The sequence below is a fragment of the Haematobia irritans genome, chromosome 5, assembly GCF_050003625.1.
Source record: "Haematobia irritans isolate KBUSLIRL chromosome 5, ASM5000362v1, whole genome shotgun sequence".
Taxonomy (NCBI): Eukaryota; Metazoa; Arthropoda; class Insecta; order Diptera; family Muscidae; genus Haematobia; species Haematobia irritans.
Window position 1 is genome coordinate 164,924,786 of NC_134401.1, and position 16,652 is coordinate 164,941,437.

At 25.2% G+C, this 16,652-nt stretch overlaps 1 protein-coding gene across 14 annotated transcripts in view; it reads right to left on the reverse strand.

Annotated features, from left to right (window-relative positions):
- Positions 1-16,652, reverse strand: part of Pkn (serine/threonine-protein kinase N) — a 209,851-nt gene that overhangs the window by 52,324 nt on the left and 140,875 nt on the right. For all 14 annotated transcript variants that reach the window (XM_075311991.1, XM_075311992.1, XM_075311993.1 and 11 more), the window contains one exon: positions 4,563-5,113. In XM_075311991.1, the coding sequence (XP_075168106.1) occupies positions 4,563-5,113 (551 nt within the window). The remainder of the gene's footprint in view (positions 1-4,562; positions 5,114-16,652) is intronic.

Sequence of the window (16,652 nt, forward strand, 5' to 3'; positions counted from 1 at the left end):
TTATAAACACGGTTAAAAAATTGGTAGATTATCTACTGTTTGGCAGATTGGTAGAATTCTTGATATTTTGGTAGATTTTGCAAAATATTCCTTTTGTACTAAAAGGTACTTCCTTCATGAATAAAAATGTAGATAAAACTTTTATATAGGAATAACATTTTGACAAAGTTTTGCTATAGAAATAAAATTTTGAAAAAATTTTTTATAGAAATAAAATGTTGATAAAATTTTCTATAGAAATAAACTTTTGACAAAATTTTCTATAGAACTAAAATTTTGACAAAATTTTCTATAGAATTAAAATTTTAACAAAATTTTCTATAGAAATAAAATTTTGACAAAATTTTCTATAGAAATAAAATTTTGACAAAATTTTCTATAGAAATAAAATTTTGACAAAATTTTCTATAGAAATAAAATTTTGACAAAATTTTCTATAGAAATAAAATTTTGACAAAATTTTCTATAGAAATAAAATTTTGACAAAATATTCTATAGAAATAAAATTTTGACAAAATTTTCTATAGAAATAAAATTTTGACAAAATTTTCTATAGAAATAAAATTTTGACAAAATTTTCTATAGAAATAAAATTTTGACAAAATTTTCTATAGAAATAAAATTTTGACAAAATTTTCTATAGAAATAAATTTTTGACAAAATTTTCTATAGAAATAAAATTTTGACAAAATTTTCTAAAGAAATAAAATTTTGACAAAATTTTCTATAGAAATAAAATTTTGACAAAATTTTCTATAGAAATAAAATTTTGACAAAATTTTCTATAGAAATAAAATTTTGACAAAATTTTCTATAGAAATAAAATTTTGACACAATTTTCTATAGAAATAAAATTTTGACAAAATTTTCTATAGAAATAAAATTTTGACATTTTCTATAGAAATAAAATTTTGACATTTTCTATAGAAATAAAATTTTGACAACATTTTCTATAGAAATAAAATTTTGACAAAATTTTCTATAGAAATAAAATTTTGACAACATTTTCTATAGAAATAAAATTTTGACAAAATTTACTATAGAAATGAAATGTTGACAACGTTTTCTATAGAAATAAAATGTTGACCAAATTTTCTATAGAAATATTTTTACAAAATTTTCCATAGAAATAAAATTTTGACAACATTTTCTATAGAATTAAAATTTTTACAACGTTTACTATAGAATTAAAATTTTTACAACGTTTACTATAGAAATAAAATTTTTACAAAATTTTCTATAGAAATAAAATTTTGACAAAATTTTCTATAGAAATAAAATTTTGACAAAATTTTCTATAGAAACAAAATTTTGACAAAATTTTCTATAGAAATAAAATTTTGACAAAATTTTCTATAGAAATGAAATGTTGACAAAATTTTCTATAGAGATAAAATGTTGACAAAATTTTTAATAAAAATTATATTTTTACAATTTTTTCTATAGAAATAATATTTTTACAAAATTTTTTATAGAACTAAAATTTTGACAAATTTTTCTATAGAAATAAAATGTTGACAAAATTTTCTATAGAAATAAAATTTTGACAAAATTGTCTATAGAAATAAAATTTTGACAAAATTTTCCATAGAAATAAAATTTTGACAAAATTTTCCATAGAAATAAAATTTTGACAAAATTTTCTATAGAAATAAAATTTTGACAAAATTTTCGATAGAAATAAGATTTTGACAAAATTTTCCATAAAACTAAAATTTTGACAAAATTTTCATTAAAAATAATATTTTTACAAATTTTTCTATAGAAATAAAATTTTGACAAAATGTTCTATGGAAATAAATTGACAAAATTTTATATAGAAATAAAATTTGACAAAATAAAATTTTGACAAAATTTTTCTATAGAAGTAAAAATTTGACAAAATTTTTCCATGAAAATAAAATTTTGACAAAATTTTCTATAGAAATAACATTTTGAATTTTCTATAGGAATAAATTTTAAAATTTTCTATAGGAATAAAATGTTCCATAGAAAAAAAAATGTCGACAAAATGTTCCATAGAAAAAAATTTCGACAACACATTCTAAAGATATAAAATTTTGAGAAAATTTTCTATAGAAATAAAATTTTGACAAATTTGTCTATGGAAATAAAATTTTGACAAAATTCTCTGTAAAAATAAAATTTTGACAAAATTATCTATAGATATAAAATTAAAACATAAAATCTACAGAAATAAAATTTCAACAACATCAATTCAATATTTTTAAAAGTTTTAATTTTCGGTCCTACTATCAAAGTCCATTGTGAGTAAGTTCGCCCTTTTTGTAGAAGCAGTAAATGAAATAATCTTCTAAAATAAAATAATAAAACATTTCTTTCAAAGAAACAACCTTTTTCATACTAACCACAAAATTTTGAATAAAAACTTCAAACTTTGATTTTTTTAATTTTGTTTTTGGTAGTTTATTTTTGGCACAAGTGGCAACCGTGAATATAAGTGTCTTTAAGAGAGCTTCATATGGGAGTTAACAGTGCTTCATATGGGAGTTAACAGTACTATGTCATAGAACATTAACAGAGCTCGGTTTAGCGATAAGAGAACATTACCATAGATCTTTAGATGACGAATATTAAAAAAACGCATTCCTTTGATTTATAGAAAAGCTACACAGGAAAAAAATATTTTACGGAAATTTTCCAATTAAAGTCATAATTGAGTTTTAAAAATATTCAATTAAAAATTTAATTGCTTCAGCAATATTTTTAATTGAAACAAAAATCAATCACGAAAATTAATAGTATCAATTAGTTTTTTAATTGGATCAATTAATTTTTTAATTAAATTTCAATTAATTTTTTAATTGATACTATAATTTATGTGATTGAAGACATTTCAATTAAAAAATTAATTGAATTTCGTGATTGAATTAGAAAACAAATTGTTGTGTGTATGTGGAACATTTTGAGATTTCCACAAAGGGAAATTAAATGTCATGTTGTACTCTTTAACTATACTTCACGAAATTACACCCTCTCATAGAAGAAAAAATTAACTAAAAGTAAAGAAGAAAATCATTGGCGCCAAATCATGACCATTTTAACCATACAGTAGTTGATAGTAACAAACTATTTTTAGGAATCGTATGAAATGTTTCTTCTACTTTAGTTTAGTTCATAAAATGTTTGAGACATACTTAAAAAATTAAAATTTAATTAAGCTGTGGATAAATTCGAAAACATAAAAAAATAATAAAATTTAACTACACACAATTTTTTCTGTTTGCAAAAAAATAAGTTAAATTTAGCGGTAGTTTAACTATGGATTTTTTTTTTTCTGTATAGAAAATTGTATATCACAATTAAATAAATATTTTTTTTTACAAATTCAAGAAAATTTATTAGACATAAATATAATTTGTTTGTTTTTTATTTTGGCCATCTGATGAATTCTTACTTTTTTCACCTGCGCGTTGGTACCTCAATGCAAAATATATTTGAATTATTCGCAGAACGTTGATATCATATCATACACACACACCTTCTCTCTTTCGCTCTCCCTCTCTCTCAGGGCTGATTACATACAAATCATAAAATTTAGATAAAAATCTAAAAATATTCTAAACCACCAACTATAAACTAGATCAAATAATCAAATAGTGGCAATAAAATAACGACTAAAAAAATAAACAAATTCCACAGATGGATGTAATGGCTGATCATAATAGCCAAGCAAAAACAAAACCAAAAACCATGTAAAGAAAGGCTAAATTCTCTTTGAGAAAATATGGGTCAATCATCTACGAAAAAACAACAACAACCTCAAATCATAATGAAAAGAAAGGAATACCCCACCCCCTTCAACCATCCAAAAGTAAACTCAGTAATAGAGAAGAGAGTGGTGATAAACACCTTGTCTGTCTGCGGAATCCTCTGATGTTTAAATGACGATGCATGTTTTCTGTTTTTGTTTGTTGTTGCATGGACCACAATCTATGGTCCATAAACTCAAGTACTGTTGAGTTTGCTGTAGTTGTTTGAATTACCAGACATACTGACTGTTTGACAGCCTACCATGGCTAACCGAGGAGTGTGGTCTAACATACTTTAGTTGCATACATTGTTGTATTAACAGCAATATGTATGTGTGTGTGTCTGTCTGGCAAGTTCTTTTCTCCGTAAGGCTTTACATACTCATGTGTTGTATATTACAGACAAATTTCTTTTGTAAAAATAAAATCTTTTGGGGAATGGGGATGTAGGAAGAACTCATTTATAAACACAGATGTCCACATATTTTGACAGTACACCATCTCAATGCAGTTTCAACAAATGGATTACGTCAAATTACTTCTCACTCTCAATTTTCGGTGAGAAGAGATATATACAATTATGAAACAAAAATAAGGATATATTGATTTTTTTTAATTTTCAAGAAGATTTGTCACCTTACAAAATAATTGTAAATTGAACAACTTAAATAATTTCACTCAATGAAGCATTAAACGCACCACTGAATAATCATAAATATGAATGCAATGTTGGAAATCAAGAGCTCTTATGCTAATTTCACAAATAAAAATAGAAAACAAATCACTTACCTCCGATAAAGCCTTTTTATCCGGCACTTTATTATTTCTTAAGATGCGTATCACATTTTTGGCTCCATCAACCACAGCCGCTTCGATGCGTAAACGATGTCGCAACTCTTCGATGCGTTCCTCCAGTGATGTTTCCAGGCGCTGTGGCATCATACCACCAGCACCGCCTGGTATAAAGCAATTTTCTGAATCGGCATTCGCCACTGCCACCTGTTGGGACATTTTATAGGCATGTTCCTTATTTTGCTTGACTTTGAGTATACGCAAACGTAGGAATTCTATTTTTGCCTTAGAATCTGTCAGCATTTGTTGAGCCTCGGCCAGCAGTTTCTTATCACGTCCATAGTGGCCACTTTGCAGTGATTGAATCATATTCTCAGCGCCATTCTTAACTTTCATTTCAATATTCAGTTGTTTTTCCAATGATAAGAGAAGTTTATCATTGGCGCTAAGCTGTTCATGACCACCGGATATGAGACCATTACCCTCATTGTTGCCATCGCTGGAGTTGCCGCCCAAACTGGCATTTGGCGTGGTGGGTGAGAGAATATCTGAAAATGGTAACAAAAAATTTATACAAATTAAAAAAAGAAACTAATAATGAAAACAATTTTGAAAATTTTGAGAGAACAAAAATTATAGAATAGATTTTGTACATTTTTTTATTTTTTTCAAATTATCTTTGCTATTCAAAATTTTGTCGAAATTTCTTTGTTATAAAAATGTTTATCTACATTTCTTTGTTATAAGAAATTTTCTCAAAATTTCTTTGCTATAGAAAATTTTGTCAAAATTTTATTTCTATGGAAAATTTTGTCAACATTTTATTTCTATAGAAAATTTTGTCAAAATTTCGTTGTTACAGAAAATGTTGGTCAAAATGATATTTACAGGGAAATTTTTGTCAAAATTTTATTTCTATAGAAAATTTTGTCAAAATTTTATTCCTATAGAAAATTTTGTCAAAATTTTATTTCTATAGAAAATTTTGTTAACATTTGTTTGCTATAAAAAATTTTGTCATAATTTTTTGGCTATAGAAAATTTCGTCAAAATTTATTTCTATAGAAAATTTTGTCATAATTTTATTTCTATAGAAAATTTTGTCAAAATTTTATTTCAATAGAAAATTTTGTCAAAATTTTATTTCTATAGAAAATTTTCTCAAAATTTTATTTCTATAAAAACATTTGTCATTATTTTTTGGCTATAGAAAAATTTTGTGAAAATTTCTTTTCTATGGATAATATTGTCAAAATTTTATTTCTATAGAATATTTTTGCCAAAATTTTGTTTCTATAGAAAATTGTCTCAAAATTTTATTTTTATCTTATAACAAAGAACTTTTGACAAAATTTCTTTGCCATAGAAAATTTTGTCAAAATTTCTTTGTTATAAGAAATTTTGTCAAAATTTCTTTGCCATAGAAAATTTTGTCATAATTTTTTGGCTATAGAAAATTTTGTGAAAATTTATTTGCTATAGAAAATTTTTGTCAGAATCTTTTCCTATAGAAAATTTTATCAAATTTTTTTTCTATAGAAAATTTTGTCAAAATTTTTTTCTATAGAAAATTTTATCAAAATTTTATTTCTATGGAAAATTTTGTCAAAATTTTATTTCTATAAAAATTTTGTCAAAATTTTATTTCTATTGAAAATTTTGTCAAAATTTTATTTTTATAGAAAATTTGTCATAATTGTTTGGCTATAGAAAATTTCTTTGCTATAGAAAATATTGTCAAAATTTTATTTCTATAGAAAATTTTGTCAAAATTTTATTTCTATAGAACATTTTGTGAAAATTTTATTTCTATAGAAAATTTTGTCAAAATGTTATTTCTATACAAAATTTTATTTCTATAGAAAATTTTGTCAAAACTTTATTTCTATAGAAAATTTTGTCAAAATTTTATTTCTATAGAAAATTTTGTCAAAATCTTATTTCTATAGAAAATTTTGTCAAAATTTTATTTCTATAGAAAATTTTGTCAAAATTTTATTTCTATAGAAAATTTTGTCAAAATTTTATTTCTATAGAAAATTTTGTCAAAATTTTATTTCTATAGAAAATTTTGTCAAAATTTTATTTCAATAGACAATTTTGTCAAAGTTTTATTTCTATAGAAAATTTTGACAAAATTTTATTTCTATAGAAAATTTTGTGAAAATTTTATTTCTATAGAAAATTTTGTCATAATTTTTTGGCTATAGAAAATATTGTCAAAATTTTATTTCTATACAAAATTTTGTCAAAATTTTATTTCTATAGAAAATTTTATTTCTATAGAAAATTTTGTCAAAATTTTATTTTTATAGAAAATTTGTCAAAATTTTATTCTATAGAAAATTTTGTCAAAATTTTATTTCTATAGAAAATTTTGTCAAAATTTTATTTCTATAGAAAATTTTGTCAAAATTTTATTTCTATAAAAAATTTTGTCAAGATTTTACTTCTATAGAAAATTTTGTCAAAATTTTATTTCTATAGAAAATTTTGTCAAAATTTTATTTCTATAGAAAATTTTGTCAAAATTTTATTTCTATAGAAAATTTTGTCAACACATTATTTCTATAGAAAATTTTGTCAAAATTTTATTATTATAAAAAAATGTTGTCAAAATTTTATTTCTATAGAAAATTTTGTCAAAATTTTATTTCTATAGAAAATTTTGTCAAAATTTTATTTATTTTTATAGGAAATTTTGTCAAAATTTTATTTCTATAGACAATTTTGTCAACATTTTATTTCTATAGAACATTTTGTCAACATTTTATTTCTATAGAACATTTTGTCAAAATTTTATTTCTATGGAAAATTTTGTCAAAATTTTATTTCTATAGAAAGTTTTGTCAAAATTTTATTTCTATAGACAATTTTGTCAAAATTTTATTTCTATAGAAAATTTTGTCAAAATTTTATTTCTATAGAAAATGTTGTCAAAATTTTATTTCTATACACAATTTTTTCAAAATTTCTTTGCTATAAGAAATTTTGTTAATATTTCTTTTTTATAAGAAAATTTGTTATAATTTTTTGCTATATAAAATTTTGTCAACATTTTATTTCTATAGAAAATTTTGTCAAAATGTAATTTCAATACAAAATTTTGTGAAGTTTGTTTTTGCACATTTTTGTTTAAGTTTGTGACAATTTACCATTATTAGAGCTTTACGGACAAAAGAACTTGATCAATAGAGTTATTGAAAAGAAAATTTCTTTGTTATAGAACTTTTTTAAAATTTCTCTGCTATAATAAATGTTGTCAAAATTTAATATACATTTCTTAAATAAGTTCACCTATCTTTTATTATGTAAACCTGTTTACATTTTTGCATAAGATTTCCTTTGACGTCATTACGATGTTGTTCTGACCTTTCCAAACATTTGTCTGAGGGGCGACACACAAAACAACATCCGGAATATGATATAGTTCAATCATATTTTTTTAATGTAAAATATCTATCGTTTCTTGGCACCTATCGTTCAACAGAACAAGACAATTTCAAAATAGACATTGTGAAGCCGACAAAGGTTTCATAAATACACATGTATGTTCTACAAAATTTTTTCATATGCAAGAAATTTGCCATTAGGATGCCTCATATGTGAAATCGAATAGAAACGCAAATAAATTATTTTAAATGAATTTTTGAATACAAATTAAAAATTATGTAATTTTTTCTTTTAATCAGAAACATTTTCCAATTACCAAACATTTCTCACAAAGTTTTCTTTAAAATGTGAAAATTTATCAAAAAACAAATTTACCATGGTTTTGATGATTTCATCAATTCAGTAATTGATTGTCAATCATTGCGTACAAAACTGTAGAGTAGGATGGATGAATCATTAGGAGGATACCTCATCATATGATTGCTCATCGTAAAAACTAATTTTTGAGAAAATTGAAACATTTAAAATATTAAGATTACCTGCCACTTTGTCCTTAATGGTATATCCATTTTCAAGGTTTTTTTAAAGTTTTTTTTTCTTTTTTTACCATTTTTTATTTTTACCTTTAAATTCGAATTCATTCATAATTTCTAAAGATCAAAAAACATTGTCATTCATAGTTCTCATAGTTTCAAAACAACATGTCAAATTTCACCATTAATTTTCAAGAAAATTATTTGTGCTTAATTGATGTGATTACCATTTGGGTGTTTTATCCAAATGACTAAAATTCTCAAATAAATATTTTTCTAATCTAGTCATAATCATTGGCAACATTAACATCATAATTATTGGCAGCATTAACATCAGTTTATGATTTATATTTCATGTAATGTAATTATCTTAATTCTCATGTTAATGTTATTTAAAATGATTTCTCTAAATATTACTCTCATTGTTCTCGATACCGAAATGGTTATCTTACAGAGTGATAACTTTGTACATCTCAATTTTGCTCTCACACTGAGAGACATCTCATTTATTTTGCATGTTATTCTCAGAGAATTAACATCAGTATTAAATATGATTTAAAGGTTCATGTTAAGCTTCTCACTAAATCTTATTATCTTATTTCTCATGTTAACATAATATAAAATAATTTATGTAAATGTTACTGTTATTGCTCTCGTTACTATCATGGGTTATCTCACAATCACAATGATAACTTTGTACATCTAATTTCTGCTCTCACATAGTGAGATATCTCATTTATCCTTATTGTTGTTTTATTTTCATGTTATTCTCACTGCTTTGATGTTTATGGATAACATGACCACTTATCTTGACAATGTTGGGTTTTTAATTATGATGGCTCTCTTGTAATAAATATTAGGTGAGTAGAGCTTTATACACTGTCACTTTGAAACATAATTTCATGTAACATTTGGTTAAAAAGAAGAAAAACGGAAATCTCAATTGTTTCATTTCGGAAGACAAATTTTTTAAGAAAATTTTATATCAAAATAGACCACAATTGAGAATTTTAGATAGATGTAAAATAACTACAATTGAGAGAAAGAGGAAAACAGTTATCATTTGTATCATGAAGGATATTACATAAAGCTAATGAGAGTAAGAGAGTTTAATTTTTTGTTAGCATTGTGGTGAGTTTCTAATATGAATGATCTATGTTAAGGTAATGGGAGCCACCGTGGTGCAATGGTAAGCATGCCCGCCGTGCATACACAAGGTCGTGGGTTCGATTCCTGCTTCGACCGAACACCAAAAAGTTTTTCAGCGGTGGATTATCTCACCTCAGTAATGCTGGTGACATTTCTGAGGGTTTCAAAGCTTCTCTAAATGGTTTCACAGCAATGTGGAACGCCGTTCGGACTCGGCTATAAAAAGGAGGTCCTTTGTCATTGAGCTGAACATGGAATCGGGCAGCACTCAGTAATAAGAGAGAAGTTCACCAATGTGGTATCACAATGGGCTGAATAATCTAAGTGAGCCTGATACATCGGGCTGCCACTATACCTAACCTAACCTATGTTAATGTAATTTAACATTGGAAACACGTTAACCCTTAAATGCGTACTGTATCTTTTAAGATACAACCAGAAAAAAATTCTTACGTCTTAAAATTTTGACCGAATTCTACGAAATCAAGTTTATTGCATTTAAAACAAAATAGCACAGTTTTAAAAAATTTGTTTTCCGGAAAATCTATAGTACTTCTGTGTGATATGAAATCAAAATCAATTTTTGGCCGAAAATTCAAAAATCTACAAATTACAGAATAATTAATATTTACCAGAGATAAAAGTAATGTTGGTAAAAAAAAACTCTGTGTAGTTAAAAAAAACTCTATTCTACTACAATCAAATATTAAGATTTTTATATTGTTTTTAACACTGAGATTTTTCTTAAAATCTATGCTTTTTTCAATAGGAAAAAATTCGATGAAATTTCCGATAGAAATAAAAATGTCGATAAAATTTTCTTTACGAATAAAATTTCGAGACTCTTGGTCATATATTTTCCTAATGATAGACCTGTTCAATGGCAAATGACTAAGACGCAGCCCTCAATCAGTCTTATTTTAATTTTAATTAATTGCTTCATTGAGCCTATAGACAACCAAAGAAGTCCCCATTTCACCACTATTCACAAACGGGGACCCCGTTGATGAGTTCCATAAATTTCTGCTAATAGTCATGACATATTTCCTAGAATCTGAATCTATAAAAGATCTGTTGACAGGCTTATTTATCTACCCCCAAAACAAAAAATAAACGTCTCCCAACGGATATCTAAAATCGAAGCATCCTACATATTTTCTCAAACAAAAATTTTCTTTTGGCGCCAGTTATTTAAAAAAAAATAAATAAAAGACCAAAAAACGTATGTTATGTCGGGGTACATTACATTTGTAGTCTAACAAAAAAAAATATGAACATATGAACAAGTAAAAATAATTAAGAACAAAATTTCTTATTTTAATAAACCAAGGTCGTTCATTCATGAAAATACGATGCAAAACAATGAATGGATATTACAACAAAAAAAATGTGTAATTTATCTTACAAGATTTTATTCATCCTAAAGTCAAACTATGGCCTTCTTATCGGTCACTCAAGCCCTCTATATAATTAATCATGAATCTTTAAAAAATAAAACATAAAACGCCTATATTTGCCAGACATTGCCCCCATTTTTGTGCTGTTGTCCAGTATGAAAAGTACAAGATTCAAGGAGCCTTGAGGGGACACAACATTATTTGTATAGACATGTCTCTATTACTATGTCTCTATTACTATTACATTCACAATATTGAGTTGATTAAAAATAAATGAACTTTTTCTTTCTTTGTTCAAAACAAACTTGGGAATGTTAAAAATGGCTAGCTCTCTTCGAAGGCATAAAATTGCGGTTTCATAGAAATAAAATTTTTAAAAATATTTCTATAGAAATAAAATTTTAAAAAATATTTCTATAGAAATAAAATTTTGCAAAATTTTCAATAGAAATAAATTTTTTAAAAAATTTTCACAAGAAATAAAATTTTGGTAAAATTTTTAAAAGAAACAAAATTTTGACAAAATAATCTATAGCAAAAAAATTTTGACGAAATTTTCTATAGCAACAAAATGTTGATAAAGTTATCTGTAGCAAAAAAAAAAATTTACAAAATTTTCTGTAGAAATAAAATTTTGACAAAATTTTCTACAGAAATAAAATTTTGACAAAATTTAAACAGCAAAAAAATTTTGACAAATTTTTCTATAGAAATAATTTTTTGGCAAAATTTTCTATAGCAAAGAAATGTTGACATAATTTTCTATAGCAAAGAAATTTTGGCATAATTTTCTATAGAAATAAAATTTTTACATTTTCCATAGCAAAGAAATTTTGACAAAATTGTCTATAGAAATAAAATGTTGACAAATTTTTTTATAGAAATAAAATGTTGACAGAATTTTCAATAGAAATAAAATTTTGACAAAATTTTCTATAGAAATAAAATTTTGACAAAAATTTCTATAGAAATAAAAATGTTGAGGAAATTTTCTATTGAAATAAAATTATGACAAAAATTTCCATGGAAATAAAATTGTAACAAAATTTTCAATAGAAATAAAATATTGTTACAATTTTCTATAGAATTTAAATTTTGACAAAATTTTCTATAGAAATAAAATTTTAACAAAATTGTCTATAGAAATAAAATTTTGACAAAATTTTCTATAGAAATAAAATTTTGAAAATTTTTTCTATAGAAATAAAATTTTGACAAAATTTTCTATAGAAATAAAATTTTGACAACATTTTCTATAGGAAAAAATATTGACAAAATTTTCTATAGCAAAAAAATTTGACAAAATTTTCTATAGCAAAAAAAAAATTGACAAAATTTTATATAGAAATAAAATTTTGACAAATTTTTCTATAGAAATACATTTTTGGCAAAATTTTGTATAGCAAAGAAATTGTGACATAATTATCTATAGCAAAAAAATTTTGACAAAATTTTCTATAGCAAAAATTTTGACAAAATTTTCTATAGCAAAAAAATGTTGACAAAGTTTTCTATAGAAATGCATTTTTGGCAAAATTTTCTATAGCAAAGACATGACATAATTTTCTATATGTTTTTTACCACGGTTTTGGTTTCCAAAAAAGTTAGATGCAGGATTTTAATTCAATGTGTGGTTTGTAGTTTTATTGTTTGTTGTATTTATTCTAGGCAAATTAGAGACAACTTCAAGAATTATGCAATATTTTAGGTATATTAACACTAGATTTAAGTTATTTTAACTCATGTATTAGTTTATGGTAAGTATATAAATGTATTTCAATATTTTGTAGTTTTAACAATGTAGATTTAGTCCTTTTTATTACAACCAAGTGCAATATAAATCAAATGTGATATATGTACAAGTAAAGGGTGATTCTTTTGAGGTTAGGATTTTCATGCATTAGTATTTGACAGATCACGTGGGATTTCAGACATGGTGTCAAAGAGAAAGATGCTCAGTATGCTTTGACATTTCATCATGAATAGACTTACTAACGAGCAACGCTTGCAAATCATTGAATTTTATTACCAAAATCAGTGGCAGAAAATCCGCTTTTTTATCGACAAATTTTGTTCAGCGATGAGGCTCAATTCTGGTTGAATGGCTACGTAAATAAGCAAAATTGCCGCATTTGGAGTGAAGAGCAACCAGAAGCCGTTCAAGAACTGCCCATGCATCCCGAAAAATGCACTGTTTGGTGTGGTTTGTACGCTGGTGGAATCATTGGACCGTATTTTTTCAAAGATGCTGTTGGACGCAACGTTACGGTGAATGGCGATGCTAACAAACTTTTTGTTGCCAAAAATGGAAGAACTGAACTTGGTTGACATGTGGTTTCAACAAGATGGCGCTACATGCCACACAGCTCGCGATTCTATGGCCATTTTGATGGAAAACTTCGGAGAACAATTCATCTCAAGAAATGGACCGGTAAGTTGGCCACCAAGATCATGCGATTTGACGCCTTTAGACTATTTTTTGTGGGGCTACGTCAAGTCTAAAGTCTACAGAAATAAGCCAGCAACTATTCCAGCTTTGGAAGACAACATTTCCGAAGAAATTCGGGCTATTCCGGCCGAAATGCTCGAAAAAGTTGCCCAAAATTGGACTTTCCGAATGGACCACCTAAGACGCAGCCGCGGTCAACATTTAAATGAAATTATCTTCAAAAAGTAAATGTCATGGACCAATCTAACGTTTCAAATAAAGAACCGATGAGATTTTGCAAATTTTAGGCGTTTTTTTTTTTTTTAAAGTTATCAAGCTCTTAACAAATCACCCTTTAGTTTTATGTAGTTTGTAGATTAGTTTTAAGGGAATCAATGTGCAATATTTACAAAATTTATGGGAAGGTGCAATAATAGGCGTAAGTAAATTATTTTATTCTTTTTTTATACAAATTTACTGGTAAGTTCAGATAAGTCTTTATGTATATAATTTACAGTTTTGTTGTTGTAATCTATGTCACTTTTTATATTCCCTTTGTTTATTACAGTTTCGTTGAGTTTGTATATTTTAATTCAAACAAATTTAAATTATTTTTTGTTCACACAATTTTAAGTTCACTTTATGTTTTAAATTTTTAATCTTGGGTTTAACACTTTTGTTTTATATTTTTTTTGTTTACTGTATTGGTCACGGGGAGAAGCGTACGCTTTGAAAAACCGATTTAGATTAACAAAAAAAGAAGAATCAATGTCATGGCCAGCCTGTTGAAAGTGAAGTTTGGCTCTCATTTACAACAACAATAGGCATGTACTAAAAGGGCTCATATGTATGTGTGACATTTGGAGCAAACCGCTATTTACATGCCTGTAGCATTTAAATAGCACACCATACAGAAACCAATAAGGTGCATAATTTTAGCACACCCTTCAACACTATATAAATAAAATTTTGACAACATTTTCTATAGAAATAAAATTTTGACAAAATTTTCTATAGAAATAAAATTTTGACAAAATTTTCTATAGAAATAAAATTTTGACAAAATTTTCTATCGAAATAAAATTTTGACAAATTTTATATAGCAAAGAAATTTTTTCTATAGAAATAAAATTTTGACAAAATTTCCTATAGAAATAAAATTTTGACAAAATTTTCTATAGAAATAAAATTTTGAAAAAAATTCTATATAAATAATACTCAATTCAATAGATATAAAATTTTGACATAATTTTCTATACAAATAAAATTTTGACAACATTTTCTATAGAAAATTTTGACAAAATTTTGATTGAAAATATTTTTATAATAATAAGTTCTCTGTTTAAAAGTTTTTGCTAACAAAATACGTAGATATTTACTAAGCCCTCGTATAATCATGATCACACATAAAAAAAAGAAAAAATGACGATATTGCTTATACGGAAAACTTGGTCCATTGCCAAAAATTTGTTCAATTCGTTGGAGATGAGATAAGATGAGATACTTGCTTGCTGGCCTGCAGCTCTTCCAAATGATGTCGTGTTGATACACATATTGATGGTGCCACCGAGGATTTACGATATACTATCTATATATCTGGAGGTGGGAAATTAGGGGGTAACAAAGCAAAGCAAAACAAAAGAAGGTAATAAAGATAACGAAAATTGGATTTCCTCCTTGTATTGGAAGTTTGTGTGGTCTACACTACTCAGATATGTAGAGTAAGTAAGAAATGAAGATGAGGATTATAATGATTTCATATTTCATTGGAAGACGACACACCGATGTGCACCATAAACCACAAATGAATTCCATAACACCTCCAATCACTAGTGTCGGTGTGGGTGTACACCTTAAATGCTATCACCCCGGTCCAATTAAAGAGGAAGATATTGCACCTCATCACCCACTTCATTCATTTCTTCTTGCGTATATTTATGAAAGAGTTAATGATTATTATAGTGTGAATAGATGGATTGATGGATACCATAGATGGATGAATGAATGCATAACGAGATGGAAGCCCCAGTGTCTTGTGGGATGATGCGACCCTTATATCCCCATGATGATATCTGCGTATATCTTTTTTCCAAGTCATTGCGATTGTTCGTTGGGAGAATAGAAATTGAATTGCATCATTGTCAGCCGTCATCACCTTATTCAATGACACTATGCGCTCGCATCATATTCATCGCCATCCACAATTCCGACATCGACATCATCATATTCACATTTATAACCATTCTTGTTCATTATATGTCATCTGCTGTTAAAGAAATGCTTGATAAACTTTGACTGATAAAAAAGATGTCATGGAATTTTCTTCGATAGTTAGAGATGGATTCATGGAAATATCGACATTTGCACTTTTGTTGAAATTTTATTTCTATAGGAAATTTTGTTAAAATTTATTTTGGAATAGAAAATTTTATAAAAAGTTTTTCCTATAGAAAATTTTATCAATTTGTAAGCTATCGAAAATTTAGTCAAAATTTTTTTGCTATAGAAAATTTTATCAACTTGTTTCTTATTTTTGCTATAGAAAATGTTGTCAAGAAAATATAGAAAAATTTATCATTTTTTGGCTGTAGAAAATTGTATAATTTTTTTTTTAAGAAAATTTTATCTAAACTTCTCGCTGTAAAAAATTTGGCATTTTTTGTGCTTCAAATGTTTTTGCTATAGAAAATTTAGTGAAAATTTTTTTGCTATACGAAATTTAAGATTTTGTTTTTGCTATAGAAATTTTTGACAACTTGTTCCTTGTTTTGTCAAAATTTTATTGCTATTTTTAATATTTTATTAATTTTTTTTCCTATAGAAAATTTTATCAAACTTCTTGCTATAGAAAAGTTTGCCAATTTTTTTTGCTATCAAAAATTTAGCCAATTTTTTTTTTTGTCATTTTGTTTTTGCTATAGCAAATGTTCTCATAATTTTATATCTATAGAAAATTTTGTCTACATTTTGTTGCTATAGAAAATTTTGTCAAAATTTTATTTCTATAGAAAATTTTGTCAAAATGTTATTTCTATAGAAAATTTTGTAAAATTTTTTTTTCTATAGAAAATTTTGCCAAAATTTTATTTCTATAGAAAATATTGTCAAACTTTTATTTCTATAGAAAATTTTGTCAAAATGTTATTTCTATAGAAAATTATTTCAAAATTTTACTTCTATAGAAAAT